Source organism: Delphinus delphis, chromosome 21 (assembly GCF_949987515.2).
Source record: "Delphinus delphis chromosome 21, mDelDel1.2, whole genome shotgun sequence".
NCBI lineage: Eukaryota > Metazoa > Chordata > Mammalia > Artiodactyla > Delphinidae > Delphinus > Delphinus delphis.
In genome coordinates this window covers 12,568,228-12,592,511 of record NC_082703.1, presented here as the reverse complement: position 1 = coordinate 12,592,511, position 24,284 = coordinate 12,568,228, and the positions used below count along the sequence as shown (strand labels likewise).

Here is a 24,284-nt window from a genome sequence, read left to right as displayed (position 1 = left end):
CCCGATCCTGCCAGGCTCTGCAATCGTTCGTAGAGATCGTCGCTTTGCCCAGGCGGTTGTGTAGATCCAACTGGAGGTCAGGCCCAAACCATGGCGGAAAAGACTCAAAAAAGGTGGGTCGCTGCCTGAGAAAAGCCTGTTCTGTCCTCTCCGCAGGGGTGGAACCTGTTCCTGGTCGCCTGTGGTGGGGACTTAGATGGTGTCTTAGATCCCGGGCGCCCGGCTTAGACGGTTCCTAAGGCCCAGACCTGGGCGTCCGCGGAGGGAGGGGACGACGGAGTAGCGGTAGAGCGGCCCGGGAAGGTATACGGAATGGGGCCGGGTTCTCGGTCCCTCCGCGACCTCTCCGGCTCTCCTCCGCCACGCGCCTGCGCGGAAGCGGTCTCGGGCGGGGCTGCGAGGGGAGGAGGGTGTTGTCCCCCGCCCCGGACACGGAGGAACTGTCCCCTTTCTTTCCGCTGCCTTCGGGGCGCCTGTAGCTGCCCTGTGTCCACGACACACGTGGGAGTGCCGGCCGCTCCCCAGTCCCTTCGTGCCTGTCGTGGGCGCTGTGTTTGTGTAGACGAGCTCCAGGGGGGCCGCGCCTGGACCAGAACTAGCTGCTTTGTAGACGCGTGGGGACAGGCCCTGGGGTTGCTTCTCCAGTGGTCTTACTGGCTGGGCACTCTGGGTGGAAAGGAGCGGCTGGGATGGGGACACGCTTAAGTTAAACTGTTTCCCACAGCAGCAGTGTTGAACACTCTCTGGTGATTCTCTCTGAAAAAGAAAACCGACAAACCTTGTTTTGGGTGCCATAAATTAACATTTAGGTTTTTCTTCCCTTTAGGCAGGTAATTGTAATCTTTTTCATAAGATAAAGAGGAAAGGAATATTATGCACAGTGTATAGTAGTGTGCAGTGGAGATGAAGGTGGTGTTGATTGTTGTTTTAATAGGTAGGTCTTTGGCTAAGCCTTCTGCCAGCTGCCTGTTTCCCCGTCCGCCCCATCACTCCCAGGTACAGTGAGGTCTACGTGGAGATATTCGGACCACGTTTTAATTGATCTAGCGGTGAGTTTAATTATTCCTGCCTCACAAAGTGTGCTGATTGTAACACACACTGCCTGGAGCCTCTTCCTTCTGCATAAAACTGAAGACAGGGCATTTTTGAGTTTCACCTGTTCTCGCTTGCCCAGGATAAGTTAAACGTTAGATAATACTTCTTTCATTAAAAAATCATAGCGAGAGGGAGGGTGAGGGAATGGAAAACTGGGATGGGAAATCATGTCTAAAATGAGATGTTTTATAGAGGTTAATTTATTTGTCCAGGGCTTAATAAAATTGCTTTTTTGAACACACGAACCAACTTGAAAAAACATTTACAAATGTTGATACATTCAAGGGCAGCATCATTCAGCTGTCACAGAAAGAATATCCAAAATGACAGGATGTTTCCAGGAAACTTTCAGCTAACAGAAAAGAGATGACTGGTGTTAGGATAATGATGTCCCGGAAATGAACTTTGCTTCAAGACATTTAAAGTCTCTGGGTTTCAGTTTCCTCATCTAGAAAATGAGAGGTTTGGACCATTTTCTGTTTTCTACTTAATGTTACTGAAGTTTTTTCTTTCTTCTATTCAGTAGAAAGGTTTTATATTTTCTGTGGTTTCAGCAGACAAGTGACACATAGTAACCCAGATGGATCATTTTAAAATTTTATTAACTTGTTCCTTGTAGAAAGTCAGTGCCTGTTAAAATGATGGGAGCAGACATAGCTGTGTCTAATCTCAACAACATTTCTTGAAGATAGACCCAGGGATTATTAGTTTTTGGTTTGATATTCTTTTTACTTAGAGCTTTAAAAATACTTTGTGGTAGGAAGGTTTGTTCACAGAAATTTATAGAAGAAAAATTCTTGCATGTCTTTTTTTAGTTTTTCACATCAGTAAGGAAGTGGTGATATTTAAAAATATTTAAAAATATTATGCATATACCTGGAGCTCCCAGCTGTGCTGTTCCTATATAATAAAAATATTTTAAAATATTTAAAATTTTAAAAAATATTTAAAATTTTTTTAATTTTAAAAAATTTAAAATTTTTTACAAATTTTTTACAAATGCTCATCACATAATCTTTCTGGTTTTTTCTTTTTTCCTAGAAATCTTCCCTTTGAAGTCCTCTGTCAACTTTGCTCTCTAAGACTGATGCACAGCTGTTATCCTGATGTTTCCCTCTGTCCTTGCACGCTGGAGCCTCTGTTTCTAGAATCTGTCTTGTCTGCTGGTTTACTTTTATTTAGCTAGGTACATCCTTCATTAGCTTCATAATAAAGAGTACATAGGAAATATTTTTTTTTAGTCCTTGCAAGTCTAAAAATGTCTTTATTTTCCTTCCGTAGTTGTTTGCTAGTTTGGCTGGATAAACAGCTCTAGGTTAAAAGTAGTTTTCACTCAGATTTCTGTAGGCTTTGTTTGCTGGTGTTGTAGTATCCAGTATTGCTCTTAAGAAATCTGATGCCATTCCGATTATTTCTTCTCCTCCGTGTGTGACTGTCCCACCCCCCACCCCTGGAAACTTTTGAGGATCTTCTCTATAGTGTTCAAAATTTTTATGATAATGGTACTTGCCCATGGGTGTTTTGCATTCACTGAGTCCTTCTGGAGTGGAGATTGATAGCCTTTGTCCTGGGGAATTTTCTTGTGTTATTCTTTCATAGTTTATTCTCCACCAATATCTCTCTTTTCTCCTTTCAATATTACTTTTATTGGGATTACTTTTATACTTCATGTATTGGTCCTCTAACCGTCTTGCCTTTTCTCTTTTTTTTTTTTTTTTTTACATTTTGTTCTACTTTCCGGGAGAGCTCTTTTTTTAACCTCCATCCTTCTAGTGAATTTTGAATATTAGTCATGTTTTTTATTTCTAGGACCTCTTTCTTAGACTCTGTTCCTTTTTCATAGGCTTCTGTCTTGATTTATGCAGTAATGTCTCATTTCTCTCAATTATAAGTGTTGTGTGTTTTTCATGTTTTCTTCTACTATCTGAATTAACTGTGTTTCCTCAAACTATTTTTTTTTCCTGTTTGTTTTGGGTTTTTTCCTTCCTAGTTGGAGGCTTCCTGGATGTATCTGATAATGGCCTTCTGTCCATTCTGTCCATTGTTAAGCATGAGAACAGCACAGCTGGGAGCTCCAGGTATATGCATTAGGCTTGTCCTCTGATGTGTTTCAGGGTAGAGCAAGTCAGGCAGGAAGCTGAGCTTTTCATTGAAGAACTCAGGATGTCTGGTAGCTTCTGTAGAAAAGAATCGTCTTATCTCCTTGCTGCCTGAAATTCTGTATGAGGCCAGGAAGGGACATGGGGAAGGGGTGCTGGTGGTCTCACTGTTGCTCTGCCCGTCATTGTCACCTGGCTTTGGCTTGATATCTTAAGTGCAGCGCCTCATGGAGGGGCCAGTCATCACCCGGCTGTGCTCCTGAGGATGAGGACGGGGGCAGACATCTGACTGCTTGGTTGCCTCACTTTTCTCCCCTTCCCTAGTGCCTGGTGCCCCCAAGCTAAGCCTCTCAGTGACTCTCTTCCTGCTGCTTACAGGCTTCTGAAAGTCTTGACAGCTTTCATCTGCTGTTACCTCCTCTCCCTTGCTCTTTGGGAATAGTACTTTTATTCCTTTACTGTTGTTTTAGTGGTATTTTGAAAGGAGAGGTAAGTTGTCCATGTAGACCAGGGGTGGGCTAACTTTTTCTGTAAAAAGCTAATATTACCTTGTTTTTATTGTTAAGGAGGTCATAGTGTTCCAGTAAGCTGGTGGCAATATTTTATTTCATTACCTCTCCCTTTTTATGGCTATCAATGTTATTAACAATGTTTCACTGTTCTGAATAATATTATAATGACCAATTTGTGCATATATTTTCCTCCTATTGAATTCTTGATGATAGAACTCCAGAAATAGATTTCCTAGATCACACATTATGAATATTTTTATGATTCCTGATGCATATTGGTACAGTAATTTCAAAGACGTGTCCTGATACTGCCACCAGAAATGTCCTAGTGTCTCAGTTAAATTACAGCTGCATCGTCATTGGATAGCGTCATTAAAGGAAAAACAAAACACCTCATCACCCTGGACAAACTAATATGAGATAAGAAAGGGACCAGAATATAACCATATTGAATATTCCACGTATTCACATTTATCTCATAACACAGCCTTTCATTTCTTCCCTCCATTGACTTGTGTCATGTTTCTGCTAGTACGATATCAAGCATCCTGGGTGTAATATGACACAGAACAGTTATGAACAGTGGTCTAGAAATATTCTAACCCATGCCGTTGTGAATATGGTGTAATCAGGTTATATTTGTGATAGCAGTTTATTTATTTGGAGACTGAAAGTAATGAGAAGTAATGCTAATGAAAAATAATCATTTTTTCCTTGGTTAAAGAGGATTGTTGCTGAAGCAGTGGGAGAAATGATTTGAAGAACAGAAAAACTGGTCTTAAAGGGAAACTAAGGAGTCTAAAATTCATTAAATGATACTTACAAGTTACATGAAAGTATTTTTAGATAAAGGGGAGACACTTTTAGGGATTATGATTTGAGGGCGACTTTTCCAGGAAAGTGGATAAAGTTTCACCCTGATTATGGAAACATATCCAGGACTTCTGTAGTACCTGGCCTTAAGAAAATTTGATCAGCTATTGATTGACTGATTGGATAGGTAATGCATTTGTGTGATTCAAAATGCAAACAATTTAAAAAATGATATATAATGAAAAAAATCTTCCATCTACCTTTGTGTCCCTGCTATCTAGCTCCTCTCTCTGAAGGCAGTGAGTATTGATTGTTTCTTACCTGTTCTTCCAGAGATAGTTTGGAAATATTCAAGAAAATACAGATATTAAGCAGTTACACACTAGTACTACTGTACACATTGCACCAGTTGTAAATGATGCTCAAAAGTCATTTCAGAAAAGCTGAATGTGCTGAACACTTAAGTATTTTATTAGAATGGTAAGGTTGTCTTGTTTAAGTTCATGTTACATATAATGAAAATTTTCAGTCATCAAGGAGGACAAATTTTAAAAACATATGAATCTGTTTCAGAGTAAAACATTTGAAAAAATAAAACTTTGCAATAATATTTTTTAAAATCAAAGAAGTATCCAAAAAAGACATGAAACACAAACAGAAAGTACCATTAAATTTGTTTATAGTATCTACTGTATGTTAAAAATAAGCAAGTAGGGACTTCCCTGGTGGCACAGTGGTTAAGAACCCGCCTGCCAATGCAGGGGACACGGGTTCGAGCCCTGGTCCGGGAAGATCCCACATGCCACAGAGCAACTAAGCCCATGTGCCACAACTACTGAGCCTGCGCTCTAGAGCCCACAAGCCACAACTACCGAGCCCGAGTGCCACAACTACTGAAGCCCGCACGCCTAGAGAGAGCCCATGCCCCGCAACAAGAGAATCCACTGCTATGAGAAGCCTGCACACCACAGTGAAGAGTAGCCCCCGCTCACAGCAACTAGAGAAAGCCCGCGCTCAGCGGCGAAGACCCAATGCAGCCAAAGATAGATAAATAATTAATTAAAAATAAATCAATAAATAAGCAAGTATTTTCATACATGAATATTTATAGAACTTAATGATATTGATATGAGTGAATCATTGCACTCTAGATTTCTAGTCCTTGCTGGTGGTGATACAAATATTTCAATATAAATATGATATATACTGAAATGAGAAAACAATTTTTTGAAAAATTTATAAATCAAGGCTGTAACATGCAAGTCAAGAAAACTTCAACTGTTGTATACCAGGTTTTAGTAATTTACTTGAAATGCAAAGTTCATGTCTTAGAAGAAACTTTGATAGGTTTTGTTTATCTTGTAGAGCTAGAACATGGCAAGGATGTCTGGTTTCAACACTCTTCTACTTAATATCATACTGGAAGTCTTAGCCAGGACAATAAGGGAAGAAAAAGAAATAATATGAATACAAATTGGAAAAGAAGAAATAAAACTGTCCCTATCCACAGATAACAAAATTGTTTACATGAAACTGGTTTACATGGAAAATCCCAGAGAATCTATAAAACTACTTGAACTAAGTGGGTTTAGCAAGGTTGCAAGATACAAGGTCAATATACAAAATTATTGTATTCCTATAAACTTGCAATGAACAGCTAGAAATCAAAATTTTGAAAAATCCACACAGATATAAAATAGAAATATCTAAAATGGTATTGTTATTTCATAGAAACTGAGAGCAGATTTAACACCATGAATAATATCATTACTACTAAGAAAAATTATTAATGACTACAAGTTACTTAACGATTATCAGTTTAATGGGGAAGTCATTTGGTACAGTTCTTCATGTCAGCTCATGGCTCAGCTAGGGTAGCATTTAGCTAGATTCAGCTGTGTCCAACAAAAGATCACAGCAGAATATCAAAAACATTAATAAATTATTAATTTTTTGAATAATTTGCACTACAATTTATATCACTTGATCAGCAGTTTTATCATATACATAGAGAATAAATAGGAATATTTATAAATTTTAAATTTCTACATTAATATTACATTGCTGCATTGTTTAATATTTTGAATGAACATTCTTTTTCCTCTTCTTTTTTTTTTTTTTTTTTTTTGCGGGGTACGCGGGCCTCTCACTGTTGTGGCCTCTCCCGTCGCGGAGCACAGGCTCAGCGGCCATGGCTCACGGGTCCAGCCGCTCCGCGGCATGTGGGATCTTCCTGGACCAGGGCACGAACCCGCGTCCCCTGCATTGGCAGGCAGACTCTCAACCTCTGCGCCACCAGGGAAGCCCTCTTTTTCCTCTTCTTAACCAAAATACTGGCATGTTACTGTCCATCTCTGGCTTTGATTTTGTTGACTTAACAATGTAGCTTGGAGATCATTCCAACTCTTTACATACAGGATTATTCATTCTTTATTATGCTGTATATTAGTTCATAGTATACCATAATTTATTAACAGTTCCCTACTAATGAATATCTAGATTGTTTTGAGCTTTTTGCTATTTAGAAACAATGTTGGTGTTAAAAGAGTCCAAAGCCTCTTTTCCTCTCAAGCATTTTAAGAACGCATGATAAATAATTTTAGCTCAGGATGGTGTGCCACCTGAGAAGTTTATAATATATTAAATCTTACAGTTTATTTTTCATTTTTCCCTCAATTTGTTTTAACCTTTTTCTCATTGCAGTGTCAAGATAGCTTCTATAACAGTATTTTTAAACTTTACACATGATGAATGTTACCTTTTTTTCCTGCAGTGTGAAGATTGCACCTGGAGCAGTTGTGTGTGTAGAGAGTGAAATCAAGGGTGATGTAACTATAGGTAAGAAAATAGCCTATTAGTGTTGTTTCTCAAGAATTGTGATTTCTTTCAGTGCTTTACAATTCATTAGGTATTATTTTCTATGTTTGACTGATGCCCTAATTTTATTGAGAAACAGTGTATTTCTCTAAGTGTTTAATATTTCTAAAAGAATTTAGTGTGATGGAGTCTATATTTAAACTCATGTCTGATAAACTAACAAGGCAATATAATAAAGTCATTTATTTGAGAGACAGCTATTGTGTACCTACTACGTGCCAGGCACTGTGCTAGCACTAGGGACCCAGCAGTGAACACAGCAGACAAAGGTACTGCCTTCACAGAGCTTACATTCTATTAAGAGTATAAACCACGGAGTCTGACAGACTTGGGGTAGCATCCTTGCTCTTAACCTGCTGAGTTACCTCTGGTATGTCACTTAACCTGTCTCATTTTCCCCATCTGTGTAATTGTGTGTATCAGAATTGGGTTCAACTGCTTGTAGTGGTGGCTTACATGCTCAAAGGTTTACTCCCTTATGTAAAAAGCCCAGGGGTAGGCAATTCAGGGCCTGTCAGTTGATTGTCTGGGAACTCCAGCCTTGCAGGCCAGGATGTGATGGCTAGAGCATGAAGAGTGATCTCGGATAAGAAAGGGGAGGAGCGGAGACAAAGGGTGTACCTCCCAGTGCATCAGCTCCCCTTAAATAGTCTTCCTGAAAGTTCCACACGGTCTTTTGCCTTGGTCTCGGTCTCATGGACACACTTAGCTACAGAGAAGGCTGGGAGGTGTAGTCTGAACTGGACACGTTGCTGCCCCCTTACTGGGTTCTGTTACAAGGCAAAAGGAAAGAATGGATGTTCAGTGGTAGTTAGCAGCTTTTGTCACAGGCAAAATAGGAGTGCCTCCCTCAGAGGTTGTTTTTTTTTTTTTTTTTTTTTTTTTACCTTATAGGTTTTTGAAGAATTAAAAATAAAAGAATATTTGTGGGGCTTCCCTGGTGGCGCAGTGGTTGAGAGTCCGCCTGTCGATGCAGGGGACGTGGGTTCGTGCCCCGGTCCGGGAAGATCCCACATGTCGCAGAGCGGCTGGGCCCGTGAGCCATGGCCGCTGAGCCTGCGCGTCCGGAGCCTGTGCTCCGCAACGGGAGAGGCCGCGACAGTGAGAGGCCTCACGTACCGCAAACAAACAAACAAACAAATAAATAAATATTTGTGAAAGTCATTGCCCAATACCTAACAGATAGTAAGCACTCAATAAACGTTGGCTAATCACAGTGTAAAATCATTGTAGCCTTGTTAGAGGTGAAGTCCAACATTTCAATCAAATGAACAATTTAACATGAGGCAACTTGCTTATATGAACATGATTGAATTCCCCCAAATGCACATTTTAGCACATTCTAGTTCTTTTACATGTGTTTTCACTGGACATGGTGCCCTGGTAGCTTTATTAACGTGAGCCCATCTTTACTAGCCACTGTGTGTTGCTGGAGTAGAGCTTTCAGGGAATTAAGTACACTTGCAGAGAGAAGATATGCCTTGTTCCCTTATACTAACAGTATCTGTAAAAGAAAAAAAAAATTTTTTTAATTTCAGTAAGTCTAAGCCTCCAGCCACTTCAGGCATCATGTCTTATAAAACCAGTTAAGATTGTGGCTGTATTGGGGACTTCCCTGGTGGCCCAATGGTTAAGACTCTGCACTCCCAATGCAGGAGGCCTGGGTTCGATCCCTGGTCAGGGAATTAGACCCCACATGCATGCCACAACTAAGAGTTCGCATGCCACAACTAAGGAGCCGGCAAGCCGCAACTAAGGAGCCCATGAACCACAACTAAGGAGCCCGCCTGCCGCAACTAAGACCCAGCATAACCAAATAAATAAATAAAGGAAATACAGCATTAAATTACTAAAAAGATCATGCCAGTATTAGGGAACATCATTAGGAATTTGCCAGATTGGATTTATTTAATTATAATATTTTAAATTGACAGAATTTCAAAGTTTAGGTGATGGCTCTTTCTTTCCAGTGCTGTATTAACTCTTTGTTAACTCTTAAACCACTTGCAAACTTTTTATTAGGAGAAATTATGATGGTCACATGTTTATCAAAATGTTCCTCTGCATTTTGCCTTTTTTTTTTTTGGCCTCATGTGGGCTCTTAGTTCCCCAGCCAGGGACTGAACCCGAGCCCCCTGCATTGGGAGCACAGAGTCTTAACCACTGGACCGCCAGGGAAGTCCCTCCTCTGCATTTTATTTTATGGTTTTCTTCATGATTCGAGGAATAACATCTAATAGTAGCCCACAAGGTGTTCTGTAATTAGAAGGAAAATAAGATTATAGTACTTACTTTCCCTCTCATTTCTACTTCTTCCTCACTTTAAACAATAAGTGTTCAGTATCTACTGTATAGTAGATATATAGATGGTATAAATGTCTCTACAGGCATAAATGTACGCACAGGTATACATATATGTTTGTGTGTGTTTGTGTTTCAGATTTGAAATAACAGGTCCTGTCCTTGCAAAGCATCCCTAGAATAGCAGTAAAGGCTTTATCCTGTGAAAAGGAGAGCTGGACCACTACATAGGACTGGGGCCTGGGGGTTTCAGGAATCAGCGCTCGCTTTTCTGTTCCCCCTCTGTCTTTTGTTCCTTTGTTTATCCCTTTTATCCTCCTGCCTTCTGTAAATGTTGAAATTATGTAAAGAAATACAGTATTTAAATCTACTTTCCATGTAAGCTCATTACCATCTGATCATGCACAACTTTGATGGTTAAAATATAAAATGATTGTTCAACACAGATTTTCAGTGATGGATTGTAGCATAAGAAATGGTAATTTTTTTAAAACTAGGGATTTGAAGTTTATCATAGAATGGATCTAAGTTAATATTTGTTGGGTTTATTTTTGACCCAGTTTTTTAGAACAAGAAAATTTGCTCACGTTACAGAAACATCTCAATTTTTGAAATTAAGGAAAGGGGCTTCCCTGGCAGTCCAGTGGTTGGGAGTTTGCCTTGCAGAGCTGGGGATACGGGTTCGATCCCTGGTTGGGGAACTAGGATCCCACAGGCCTCGCGGCAATTAGGCCCACGCGCCGCAACTCTTGAGCCCGTGCCCAAACTAGAGAGAAGCCCGTGTGCTGCAGCTAAGACCTGATGCAGCCCAAAAATATAAATAAATAAATATTTTAAAAGAAAAGGAAAAAATTCAGAAGTGATATAGTTACCCAGTGTTCTATGTTACACAATTCTTATCTCATTTTCATTGTGCCTGTTTCTTATCTCTAATTTTATATATAAATATCGAAATTTTCCAGTATTGGTATTTAGTCATTTCTATCATGTTATATTTGGTATAAAATTATCTCTTATCTTTTGATACTATTAATTCATTTTTCTGATGTAATACATCAGATTAAAAAAGCTCCTGGGAGATATAAAGTTAAATCAAAGCTGAGAGTAGAGATAAGTTATCTGATTAAACCTCACTCTCCCTACCATGTTGTGTTTTTTTATTTTTAGTGTTGTGGTTTTTTTTGGGGGGGTGGAATTTTCTTCTTAGGGAAACTTTTATTTTCTTATTTATTTTTAATAATTTTTATTGGAGCATAGTTGATTTACAATGTTGTGTTAGTTTCTGCTGTATAGCAAAGTGAATCAGTTATACATATACATCTATCCACCCTTTTTTAGATTCTTTTCCCATAGAGGTCATTACAGAGTACTGAGTAGAGCTCCCTGTGCTATACAGTAGGTCCTTATTAGTTGTCTATTTTATATATAGTGGTATGTATATGTCAGTTCTGATCTCCCAGTTTATCCCTCTCCCTCCCTTTTCCCCCTGGTAACTGTTTGTTTTCTACATCTGTGATTCTATTTCTGTTTTGTAAGTAAGTTCATTTGTACCATTTTTTTAGATTCCACATATAAGCAATATATGATATTTGTTTTTGTCTGAATTACTTCACTTAGTATGATAATCTCTAGGTCCTTCCATGTTGCTGCAAATGGCATTACCTCATTCTTTCTTATGGCTGAGTAATATTCCATTGTATATATATATACCACATCTTTATCCATTCCTCTGTCAATGGACTATTTTTCAACTTACGGCTGTTTTTGTTTAATTTATCAAAACAACTAATGTAAGTCTTCTGTTACAGTATGAGATTTGAGCACTTAATAAGCTCTGTTTTCTGGCTTAAGTGGCAATGAATTTAAGTGTAGTTTAATTAATAGATTTTTCAGGATGTTTTACATAACTTATCATTCCCTTATCAGTTTTACTCTTATCAAATTATTCCATTCTGAAATATTTGAGGAGGAAAGTAATTTTTTCCTTTGCTATATTTCAGTTAGTAGAACTTTAAACCTGATCTTCTGTTTTCCTAGAAGATCAGGTATTTGGTTTATCAAAGTAACTAGTCCGAAGCTTTGAAGTATTGTCCTTAACCAGAAACCCTATGGCTGTGGCTCTGCAGGAACTTGACCCTTTCATTAGAGGCAGCTAGGAAACAGACCTTGGGAAAACTAACAGCACTCTCATTAATTATAATTTGGGTAAATAAGGTTTCATAGTATGAAGCCTGTTTTTAATTAGTTTGCCTTGATTCATGGGCCATGCATTATTTCCTGAAAATTTTTTTTGAAAGCTGAAAAACATTTCAGAAAGGTAGCTCTGAGCACAGTCCTGTAGTCCTGTTACAGGGTGAAGGCAGACTCCTGGGGTTAGGACAGGGCTTGGTGGGACATCGTAATGTGAAGGCAGAACTGGGTATAGTGGCAAAGCTTTGTGATGGAAGCACTTTGTCCCACTTATTCTGTCGTTCTTTCCATTAGAGTTTTTAATATAAGCTTCCCTTTTATTGTGGAAATCTTTTTTTAATTGAGGTAACATTGGTTTATAACATTATGTAAGTTTCATATATACATTATATGGAAATCTTTTTCACTAAAGCAGAACAGTGGCTTTGACTTGAGAAATTCATTGAATATAAAGCAGTTCTTAAAGATACTTCAGCTTACAGGTCAAAGGAATTGTTTTCATTTTCAAAAGAGACCTTGTGGCTTTTGGAGCTATTTATTGACATATGAAAATGTCCACAAAGATTGCTTTCTGTGGCAAAGATAGACAAGAAAAATGCCCTTTACTAAATGAGGGGAATGGAAATTTGATGCAAGGAATGTCTTTCTGGCTGGGTTGCGTCAAGCCCGGCCAACCATTTAGAAAAATAATTCATCAGCCAGTGAGGCAGCTCCGACTCTAGACACACTTATCCAAACAAGGAGATAAGCCAAATAGGGTTTCAGCACATTTGGTAAGAAAATATACAAACTGCCCCGCCAGAAAGAGCGCCAAGAAAGTTCACAGCAGCCTTTTAAAAAAAACTTTCCATGGTGACAGATTTTTATTGTTAAAGCATTTTAACCTCAAGACCCTTCAGCTTGGTTTGAATTCAGACCCATTCTAGGTAAAAATGCTTCTTGCGTGCAGAAAAGTATGGAGCAGACTGTGCTCACATTCCAGTGTCTTGGACTAGTGCTCAGGTTGCCGGGCTGTCTGGTGACGACCTCCAGCGCTGCGCAGAGACAAAGCCTCACTCACCTAAGTCAGAAGGTTCCTTTAAGGAGTTCACCAAATTTAAGTCTTAGCAGTCACATGTCCTGCGGTTCATATACACGTACTAACCTCTCTAGTCTCTGCCCAAAAAAGACCTACAAGAGGTTAAGGGAAGCAATTCAGTTTATTGTCACCCATGACCTTGTTGTTAACATCACAACTTGAAGTAGATAGTTTTCACGCCCTGAACTCCAAGACTTGTAGTTTGGCAGTGTGGCCACCAGGTGGAGGTGTTGTCCTAAACACAGGTCTCAAAGCAGCTGCTCACAGGTCTCATATAATGCTTTATGTCCCAGGGCAAGGCCATCAGATTTATAACCAGTTTTCCAGTTACTTACTAACAAACTTATTAATAATGATAAAAACAATAACAATAATAAACACCTGGCTAAAATAGCCCCAGCATTATTTTTAAATATTGTGTAAGAAGACATGGGATTTGGGATTATTTAATTTTTAAAAATTTGTGCTCATCTCTTTGGGTTTCTTTTGTATAATTAACATGTATTATATTATTTTTGAAAGGGAGATGAAAATACCAATTGTTTTCAAAGCTGGACTTCAGAGGAACTTTTAAAGGAGCACAGGTCCCAGTGGTACTTTTGTCTTATTAGCCCTCTCTCAGGTAGCTTCTTGCAAGGCTGCTTGTTGTCAAAAGCTGCAGCCTGAGTACCAGCAGAATATCTAGTGCCTCTGGCTGCTTATCTAGCTGTGGCAAAGGATCTGCTTTCTGTCACAGCCATGACGATCTCTTCCTCCTGTCAGATTTTTAATGCCAGCAATGGAAAATTATTCATTTTATTAATTATTAATCTTTTTCACTATCTTACAGTTTGGTGAAGAATTTTCCTCCCTGGTTAAAAAGAGGTTTTACCCCAGTACCTGAGTATCAGGGAAGTAAAGCACTCCCTTTTCTTCTGTTTCTCAGACCAGAAGAAGTTATTTTGTTTACTGTGATAAAGTTCTTAGCTCTTAGTGTCAGGTTATGATGAACTTCCCATTTTGAAAAACTATGATCTCCTTTTCAAACATTATTTTATATAATCCACACTTCAGCCCAGTGAGGTAGGTTATCGTGCTCATCTTTTTATAGATGAGAAAACTGAGGCATTTGAGAGATTAAGCACATAGCCTTTAAGTGATAAAGGCCAGAGCCTGGACTTTCTAGACAAGGGGCGGGGTGCTAGCTGGGGCTTTAATTATAAAGAACCTAAAATAGAAAGATCGTGTCCCTTTATCATGGAATATTTTGACGTAAAATGTAAATCTGGTATTGTGCAAACTACAGATTTAAATTGGTTCACATGGCTGGAAGACCTGTAAGAAATTTCTCATTTCAGAGGAATCCAGTGTTTGTTTCAGAAATGTTTTAGCACCTCTCCCCAAAAGTGTTAACTTCTAAATGCCCCTTATTAAGGGATTGGTTAAATAAATTATGGTATATTCATATGATGTGAAATAATAATCAGCCATTAAAAAGAATAGCCAGCTAGATACTTATATGGAAAAATCACCATGACTTTTTAGGTGAAAAAGCAAATTGCAGAATAAGTACTATTCCTTGTTTTTTTGAAAAAGTATGTACTTGTAATTCGTATTTTTTCTCCTTTATTTTTTAACTTTCTAATGAAATATATTTTATATACAGTGATATTTACAGATTTTAAGTATATAGTAGTACTTAAGTCTGGAATAATATACTCCAAATTTTTAAGAATAGTTATCTCTAGGGAATGGGATTAGCAAGAGGAGAGAGGATCTTTCACTTTTGGCTTTGATTGAGGTTTTTCTAATGAGTATGTATTCCTTTTATAAGTGTGTGTGTGTGTGTGTGTGTGTGTGTTTAGCAAAGGAAAAAGGCACACATGGTCACAGTCACAGTCACCTTGAGAAGCTTCCCGGGGATCTCAGTGATCCCGTCTTCTATTCTGAAATCTCCTATCCTGAACAGGAGAATTCGCCAGGGGAATTGTACTTTAGTAGCTGAGAATTTGGGAAGCCAGAGGTGACAGAAATAACAAAGCCACTCTCTGTGCATCCTTTGACTTGGGCCCCACCCTCTTTATCAATCCTGAGCTCTTCATTGTTAGGGAAAAAAATAAGCTGCACCGAGATTCCTTCCAGTTTCTGGGCACCTGGAATGCCTCTTTATTTTAATACATTTTTGAGCAAGCATGTTAAGTATCCCAATTTTTAAGATAAACAAGCTCAAAAGGGCAAATATAGCATACATTCCTTTTTGTTTCCCTGTAACATACAGCCCTGCCTGTCACAAGCAGATAATGATTACTGAATAAATTAACAAGTTATTAATATACTTTATTAAAACAATAGAATACTGAATTTCATGGACAGTGCCATCTATCTGACTCCCCTCCTACTTTCTGTCAGCACTTCTGCCCACCCTCTCTTACTTTCAGAGTCAGTTACTTCCTGTGCGCTTGTTTACAGATAAAAATGGCCTTGGTATGGGTGGGTGGGCGGGTGTTGGAGAGAGCGGCTGCCGAGAGAGATTCTGTTTTCTCACTAGTGGTTTCATTATCACCCAAATGCTAGGCCTATAGGGAGGGGATGTTACCGGATTTAGGCAGTGCAGTGCCTCCTTCACCCTGACCCGCCAATGGGCTTGATGAGAGCCCTTCCTGCCCCTCGACTTGAGGTTGGAGTCACTGCCTCAGGTCTCCTTTTATCAGAGTCGTAGGACTCCAGTAACCATGCTTGGCTCCTTCCTCTGCCTGCCGTTACCCCTTTCACCTGGTTAAAATCACATCCTAGACCAGTAGGGATGGTGACAGAGTAACAAAGCTAGTTAACAAAGTTAACATAGTAACAAAGACTAACAAAGTTAGTCTCCATATTTTCTAACTCTCATCTCGCCCATATTTCCTCTTAATCCCTTAATAAAAGGACTAATTTTGGGCTTCTGTGGTGGCGCAGTGGTTAAGAATCCGGCTGCCAATGAAGGGGACACGGGTTCGAGCCCTGGTCCAGGAAGATCCCACATGCCGCGGAGCAACTAAGTCCGTGCATCACAACTACTGAGCCTGTGCTCTAGAGCCCGCGAGCCACAACTACTGAGCCCGCGTGCCACAACTACTGAAGCCCGTGCGCCTGGAGCCTGTGCTGCACAACAAGAGAAGCCACCGCAATGAGAAGCCCGCGCACTGCAACAAGGAGTAGTCCCCACTCACTGCAACTAGAGAAAGCCCGCATGCAGCAACAAAGACCCAACACAGCCAAAAATAAATTAATTAAAATAAATAAATTAATTAGCTAATTAAAAGGACTAATTCTGTAATGCACTAGCATAAGAAAGCACCACCATAAGCAAAGAGAGCCTTACCTTTATGAGGGAAAGGAAGGAAAGGAATTAATTTTTATTGCTGGCTATGTGTCAGAATACTATGTCTACAAACATTATTTCATCTAATTCTTAAAACAGTCCTGCAAGACGGTTACTATCACCGCCCCCATTTCACCGCTGAGATAACAGAGGCTTCAGAACAGAGGGTGAGCCAGGGCTGTCCGGCTCCAAAGCGTGTGCTGTCTCCACTCACCTCGGCTTGAGATTTGGCACAAACGGCAGTGATAACATTTGTAACGTGCCTAGTGTGGTGCCTGGCACCTACTTTAGGAAACGTTCCTCCCAACAGCCTCCTTGGAAGCGCAGCCTTCAAAAGTAATTTCTTTTCACCATACTTTTAACAGGACCCAGGACAGTGATCCACCCTAAAGCACGCATCATCGCGGAAGCCGGGCCCATAGTGATCGGCGAAGGGAACCTAATAGAAGAACAGGCGCTCATCATAAATGCGTGAGTGAGACTCTTACAGATGCTCTGAATCAGGTGCCACAGAGAGCGTTTCCATTCATTTCAGCCCCATCTCCAGGGACCTTTTACAACTGACATCTGCAAAGCCCACTATTTGAGAACTAGGGAAACACTAAGCATCTTTTTCTTTTTTAAAATAATTAATTAATTAATTTTTAGCATCTTTATTGGAGTATAATTGCTTTACAATGGTGTGTTAGTTTCTGCTTTATAACAAAGTGTATCAGCTATACATATACATATATCCCCATATCTCCTCCCTCTTGCGTTTCCCTCCCTCCCACCCTCCCTATCTCACCCCTCTAGGTCGTTGCAAAGCACCGACCTGATCTCCCTGTGCTATACAGCTGCTTCCCACTAGCTAGCTATTTTACATTTGGTAGTGTATATATGTCCATGCCACTCTCTCACTTCATCCCAGCTTCCCCTTCCCCCTCCCCGTGTCCTCAAGTCCATTCTCTACGTCTGCATCTTTATTCTTGTCTTGCCCCTAGGTTCTTCAGAACCTTTTTTGTTTTGTTTTTTTAGATTCCATATATATGTGTTAGCACACGGTATTTGTTTTTCTCTTTCTGACTTACTTCACTCTGTATGGCAGACTATGTCCATCCACCTCACTACAAATAACTCAATTTTGTTTCTTTTTATGGCTGAGTAATATTCCATTGTATATATGTGCCACGTCTTCTTTATCCATTCATCTTAAGCATCTTTTTCAACACAAGTAATTAGTAAATGAGGAAAGCAAAGACCAGAGGGGTAAAGAGACTTGTCCAAGGTGAGATAGCTCGTAGGTGGATGACTAGAATCTCCGAGTCTCAGTCTGATAATCTTCCCCTTACATATGACAGCCTCTTCTGTTCCTGAAGCGAACATTTCCTGAGGACACCCCCAGTGGCCCAGTGCTGTGCTCACTGCCTCAGATAGTCTTTTAGTTGGATGTCTTGGTTCTGGCTGCAATGTTATTTCTCATACCCAGACATGTGAACTTAAATCTGATATATATTTTCATATGCTTTGAGGGATAACACTCAGAATTATATTTGAAAAATTGGGGGTTCTAGAGGCAATTTTTAAACTTTATAAAATATTAGAACATGTACATGATCTTAGTGAACTAGACTATCATACCTGTGAAATTTTTATAAGCATTTGTAAAGCTTTCTAGGTAAAATTTTGGCAGGAAATTCAAGCTTATACCTAATTTATAGCAACAGTGTATGGAATTTTTAATCAAGACCTTGGGAAAATACTTAACTGTGATAAAGAGATTGATTTCTCTTAATGCTTACTTAGGATTTGGGAGTTTCTTACTATATTAAGCAGTTTCTTTTTAAAATATATTTTGGCACTTTTAGTGTAAGTCAGTTAACAAGTTATATTCTGCAGTAACTCAGCTGTCAGAGATAAAGCACTGTTTTTAAATGGCTTTTTTCCTCTTAGACCACAAACATCTTATGTTCTAAATGTTTCAGCTATCCACCTAACAGCATAAAATGATTATTTTATGTGAATATCTGTTTACGTTTCACAATCTTGAATGATTATTAAGAAAAGGAATTTTTCAAGTTAGGCATGATTTTGATTCCATTTCAACAAGCCGAAAGTCCTAGCCAGCATCTTTTCTACCTTGTCCTGGGAAAGGCACACTGGGCTTTGAGTTTAAAAAATAAACAAAGAAAAGCTGACCTTCTGTACACACCTATGACTTCTTTACATTTCAGTAGTTCTTTTTCAACTCAGAATAAAGTCTTCTGCAGCATAGAGGATAAATAATTCACTTGGATTAAGAAATTACTTACATCGTTACATATATTAAGCTTGATGGAGGTAAAATTGAGAGAACGAACCCAAATTCCAAACCAGCAGAATTGCTTACTGCACTGTTAACTTGTTGATAACTTGTCTCTCCTTTCTATAGTCACCCTGAAAATATCACTCCTGATGCTGAAGATCCAGAGCCCAAACCTATGGTCATTGGCACCAATAATGTGTTTGAAGTTGGCTGCTGTATCCTTTGCCATAATTTAAGATAAATCGTTTCCAGCTGTCTTGGTACCTAAATCTCCTCTGTAGAGATTGTTGTAATTTATCTATCAAATACTTACATTTTATATATATATAATTATTTTTTAACACATAATATAATTGTATGTAATATATGTTATATATTATGTAATTTATATTATGTGTATATATAAACATATATAAACTATGTTTTTAGGACTAGGCCATCCAGCTCTTTGAAAGGACTTATTTACAGTATAATCCCCTCTGTTCCATTGAATAACCCGAGTAAAAGAAGTATGCTGTTTTCAGGTGTGCATGCATGCACACACAAACTCACACTCACCTTTAGGAGCCATCTCGCTCCTGTTGCTACATCTTGTTGGTAGGTACAGTGACTGAGTGGCAGTAGACATGAAATAGAGTAATCTTGGCTTCAGTCCTGGTTTAAGAACCACACTCTGTCCATTTGATTCCTATATAGTTTCAGGTTGACAGTATGTTGTCTGATACAAGGAAATGGTGGATGGAGATGAAAACATTTCATTCTTTGCATTTTTCCCCCCAAGTGTCACCAGTGTCTTTGCTGATTTCATACTCTAAAAAGATAGTAAAATCTTTTCAAGATGTCAGCGAAACCTTATTTTATAATAGAAACTACTTGAAGGAGAAAATCTAAAGGTTTAACAATAGCAAAATATTTAAATAAATTAAACTGCAAGCATAAAATGGACCACTAGAACCATTAAGCAGTCATTTACAATTATGTTTTTAAAGATTTTTGATGGTATGGGATAAGGCTTGCAAATGGAAGTGAACCGAATAAAGCGAGCTACAGACGTTTATACGGTTTGATTTTGTACAGTTTGATTTCTAGTTATATAAAGGGAATTATACATATTTACATAAAGATATATCAAGCCATTAACAGTGCTACCCTTAAGTGATTGGGGGTTAGTTTTCATTTCCTTAAAACAATTGTGAAAATATGTTACTCATAAAATCGGGGTATAAGGTGCTCATTTCTTTAAAAATATAGAAGACATTTATTTATACTTGAGGTATTTCTATATAAAGATTAAAACTTTACTTGCAGACTGCCCTGGGCAAGGAGTTCTGGCCAGGCCAGCCTGCGTGGCCCCTCCCATGCCTCTGTCTCTGCCCCAGTGCAGGATAAGGACAGAGTGAATTAGTAGGGAAGAAAGATGAACATATTCACAATGTCTACTTAACTCTGGCTTACAGATTCCCAAGCCATGAAAATAGGAGATAATAATGTTATTGAATCAAAAGGTAAGTTATGTTTGGAACTTTATTGTGAAAACTGATTACCTCCTTTCTCTTTGTGGTGTTCCAGAAAACAACCTAAGTACAAACCACGGCAAAGCGGTGTGCTTGGAAGGAAGGCGTGGTTGGAAGTGGGCTAACACAGCTATGAGATGAATTCTTTGCCTTTAAGGAACCTAATCTAGTAATGTGTTTCATACATTAATTTAAAATTCTAGCTATGTACATTTAAATCAGGATTGAGTTAAACCATAAACTTCAGGTGAAAGATTTGAAAAAGATTTCTCCTAAAAACTAGTGTCTGACTTCCCTGGTGGCTCGATGGTTAAGAATTGCCTACCAGTGCAGGGGACACAGGTTCGAGCCCTGGTCCGGGAAGATCCCACATGCCACTGAGCACCTAAGCCCATGCACCACAACTACTGAGCCTGTGCTCTAGAGCCCGTGAGCCACAACTACTGAGCCCACATGCCACAACTACTAAAGCATGCGTGCCTAGAGCCCATGCTCCACAACAAGAGAAGCCACTGCAATGAGAAGGCCATGCACCACAGCAAAGAGTAGCCCCTGCTCGCCACAACTAGAGAAAGCCCACGCGCAGCAACGAAAACCGACCGCAGCCAAAAATAAATAAATAAATAAATGATTTTTTAAAACCAAAAAAAACTTCCTTCCTTCCTTTAAAAAAAAATTAGTTTCTCTAGCAGTTTACTTTCTTGAATTTCAGGACTGCTTTCCCCTAGCCCATCAGAAACAAATGTAAGCTACTTTATCATAGGTGGGGCAATGCCGGGGCCGTGTAAGTCACCATCACTGCTGGGAAGCAGCTCCAAGAGCTTGTCCAGAAAGAACTGGAGTGATAAGACTTTTTTAGAATAGTGCCTTTCCTTTCTTGGTCTTGACTGGCATGAAAGAAAATGTTTTCTTTAAAAAAAAAAAAATTAGGCTTTTTGTTAATCTGCATAATGGTTTTTATTTAATTTGGATTACCAATTATGATGATGATGAGTCCCACTGTCATTTTCTATTTATTGTATACTTACTATGTGTCAAACCTGTGCTTGACACTTTACATTTACTATCTTATTTATTCCTTACAGCAAACTATGAAGTGGGATGGTCTCCATTTTATAGATGAATTTGCTCAGAGAATTTACAGTGACTTGCCCAAGATTGCACAGATAGCAGCAGAGCTCTGTTTTGAATGCTCTTGATACTAGTCTGGTGCCTGCCTCTGCGCCGTACAAACTCTGGACTAAAGTGATTTCTTAATATTTTTTTAAGGGCAGTTTGTATTTTTAGACTTGCATCATCTTAGGAAAAAAAATAGTGTTCTAGTCATTGAATGTCTTACATGGTAGTTCTCTCTGTGTCTTTCCTGCAGCGTATGTAGGCAGAAACGTAATATTGACAAGTGGTTGCATCATCGGGGCCTGCTGCAACCTGAACACGTTTGAAGTCATCCCTGAGAACACAGTGATTTATGGCGCAGACTGCCTTCGTCGGGTGCAGACTGAGCGACCACAGGTACTAGAACCTCTCTTTTAAAAAGAGTCTTTTCCAGGGCTGCTAATTTTCCCAAAATACCACATAATTGTTTTAATGGGGCAGCAAGTCAGCTGTTTAAAAAGCAAATAATTAAAATAAAACATGAGAGAAACGTTCCTAAAACTATAATTTCTTTGTAATTATTGAGTCCTTAATATCAGAAATATGTCCAAAGATGACAATGACACATTGATTATGGGAAAAGAAAATCCAGGGATATTATTCCTAGTCTTATGTATTTTCACTGGAGGTGCATCACCAAGCCTTACAAACTATATGGATTTGCTCCTAAAAATACCAACCTTCGAGGGTAAGGAATGAACCTACCAAATTTATACTGAATAGCCAACTTGGGTTCATCTATTAGTTTACTAACATAGATGCCTTGAAAATAAGCACAGCTTGTGAACATGCAGGTATATTTAGATATTTTCCTGTCTTACGAGAAATTGTCCCCTCCTAATAACCAAGAATAATGGGAAGTATGTATTTGGAGTTTCACATTAGAGTAGGAGATAAGTAAGATAGGGCATTTGGGACTTCCTTTGGACAGAAGATATTCTGATTGAAGTTTGGAGCCTCACTGTTTGGCACGCTCAGTATATTACCCACCCTCCTTCCCTTTCCCCAAAGAAAGTATTTTTCAAGACATTTAGCACTTTTGCTTCTTAGCCATATTTTATCAGAAATTAAAATTCCAGTTCTTTCTGGGTTATTGTAATGCTGTAATGTTTGGCTTTTATTATTATTACTATTATTATACGCAGGTATTACCTCTGTAGACCAAAAAGGAAATAAGAACAACTCCAGTATTTTTTCACTATCTTTCTGCATAACAGCAAAACAATTGAAGAGGGAGAAATGAAGCTGGAGTTGGGTTAAGGGAGATTAGAATTAAGTGAGCAGGAATATCTGAGGTTTAATACATAATGGTGTGTATGCAGCTCTGTTTTCCATTATCTTGCTGAACGTAAGGATCATGTAGAGGTCCTTATTACAGAGGATTCACCCAGACTTTTGGAAACAAAGTTCTTAGGGCAAGGGCCTAAAAGTCCGTAATTTTCACAAGTACTCCCAGTGAGATTTACAGTGAGGGAAGTTTGAGCAAAGCTGGTATATGAAGAGAGAAGATCAGGCGAGTATCACAGCTGTGTGCTCTGAAGGTCGTGTAGAAAGCAGTGTACTCGGGGTGTTTTACTTGTGTTGTCTACTATAATTGGAACTTTTTCAATTCTTAGAGGCCAAGGTGAAATCTACGAAAGCAAGGTTGAAAACTGATTCACATATATTTTTATATGTAAAATTTTTTGGCTTTTTCTTATTACCAAACTTAACGTATGTTCATTGTAAATTGAAAAAACAGAAGCAAAAATAAGTCAGTGAATGGGATCCACTGCAGGGGCACAGTTTCGATCCCTGGATCCCTGGTCAGGGAACTAAGATCCTGCATGCTGCACGGCAGGGCCAAAAAAAAAAGTCTGAAAGTCACCTGTAATCCCATGACATGGTGATAATCATCTCTACCTGATACTCTTTGCTTTCTGCTGGTCAGTTCTTAATTCTCTTATCTTTTTAGCCCCAGACACTACAGCTGGATTTCCTGATGAAAATCTTGCCAAACTACCATCATCTAAAGAAGACTATGAAAGGAAGCTCAACTCCAGTTAAGAACTAAGAACAATACATGACATCAAGATAACATTTGTCTTTGACCACTGTCTTTTGAAAGAGCCACAGTGTTTATGCACTCTTAGCAGTCCGCAGAATAATATGTGTTGACTTTATCTTGTAAAATTGAGTTAGAGAGGAAAGAAATGGGTTTTCATTGTAACTGTCCTCTATAATTTATATAAAATGTATTATTTTCTGATGTCCTTGTCCCATTTCTGATAATTTACAGATTTCTTATTTTGTGTTGTTTTGTTATGTAAAATGTTGGCCATGAATTTTAGTTATATAAAAGACTACCCATGATAAGAAAGAACATATTGTCATGTATTTATATTCTAACATTTACTAAACTAAATAAAAATGTTGATGACAGGACTTTCAGTGAATATACTTTAATCAATTTTTCTACTTGCATCAACTCTCCCAAAATAGCTCTTTTAATTTTTATTGTGTACTAGCTATATATTAAAGCTAATGTGGATTTGTAACTGTTTAAAATTTCAGTGAAATTTCAGCAGCTATTGAATTAATTTAGACTTCATTTTGTTTCCAAGAAAAAGATTTGGTTTTTTTTTCAGTAAAACAAAAGTAATCAGGGAAAGATGTATTCAGTAGAATACAAAATCAAAAAGAATGGTGTCTGATGAAAATGACAAGTAAAATGACCATTGAGTGGTATTCTTAGGTTTCTGAGAACAATGAAACTAGAAGAGATTTTGATATATTTATAAATGTATGAAATTATTTTGGCATATTACTAATCACTAATTATCGACCTTGTCATAATTCTATTTACCTAATTACATAATGGGCAAAATATTGAGGATTTTATTGTAATTCCAAGTTTTTTTAATAATTCAAGTGCATACATTTAATGGGACATACTTTTTAACTTTTGAATCAGTAGATGTTGATTAATACTAAGACATTAAATGCTAAAATATTTTCTCTTGAAACTTTTTTTTTCATTGAAGTAT

At 38.5% G+C, this 24,284-nt stretch overlaps 1 protein-coding gene across 1 annotated transcript; it reads left to right on the top strand.

Moving 5' to 3' along the window:
• On the top strand, positions 1–23,682 carry DCTN6 (dynactin subunit 6). Its single transcript, XM_060001367.1, has 7 exons — positions 1–113; positions 7,293–7,357; positions 16,671–16,776; positions 18,716–18,804; positions 20,047–20,094; positions 21,473–21,615; positions 23,213–23,682. Exons 1-7 carry the CDS (start codon positions 91–93, stop codon positions 23,309–23,311), a joined length of 573 nt encoding a protein of 190 aa, XP_059857350.1. The 5' UTR covers positions 1–90; the 3' UTR covers positions 23,312–23,682.
• The last annotated feature ends 602 nt before the right edge of the window (positions 23,683–24,284 follow it).

Coding starts and splice junctions, on each gene's coding strand:
- DCTN6 (XM_060001367.1), top strand. CDS start 91: ATGGCGGAAAAGACTCAAAAAAG. Junction 20,095..21,472: donor TAATGTTATTGAATCAAAAG/GTAAGTTATGTT, acceptor TCTTTCCTGCAG/CGTATGTAGGCAGAAACGTA. Junction 21,616..23,212: donor TGCAGACTGAGCGACCACAG/GTACTAGAACCT, acceptor TTATCTTTTTAG/CCCCAGACACTACAGCTGGA.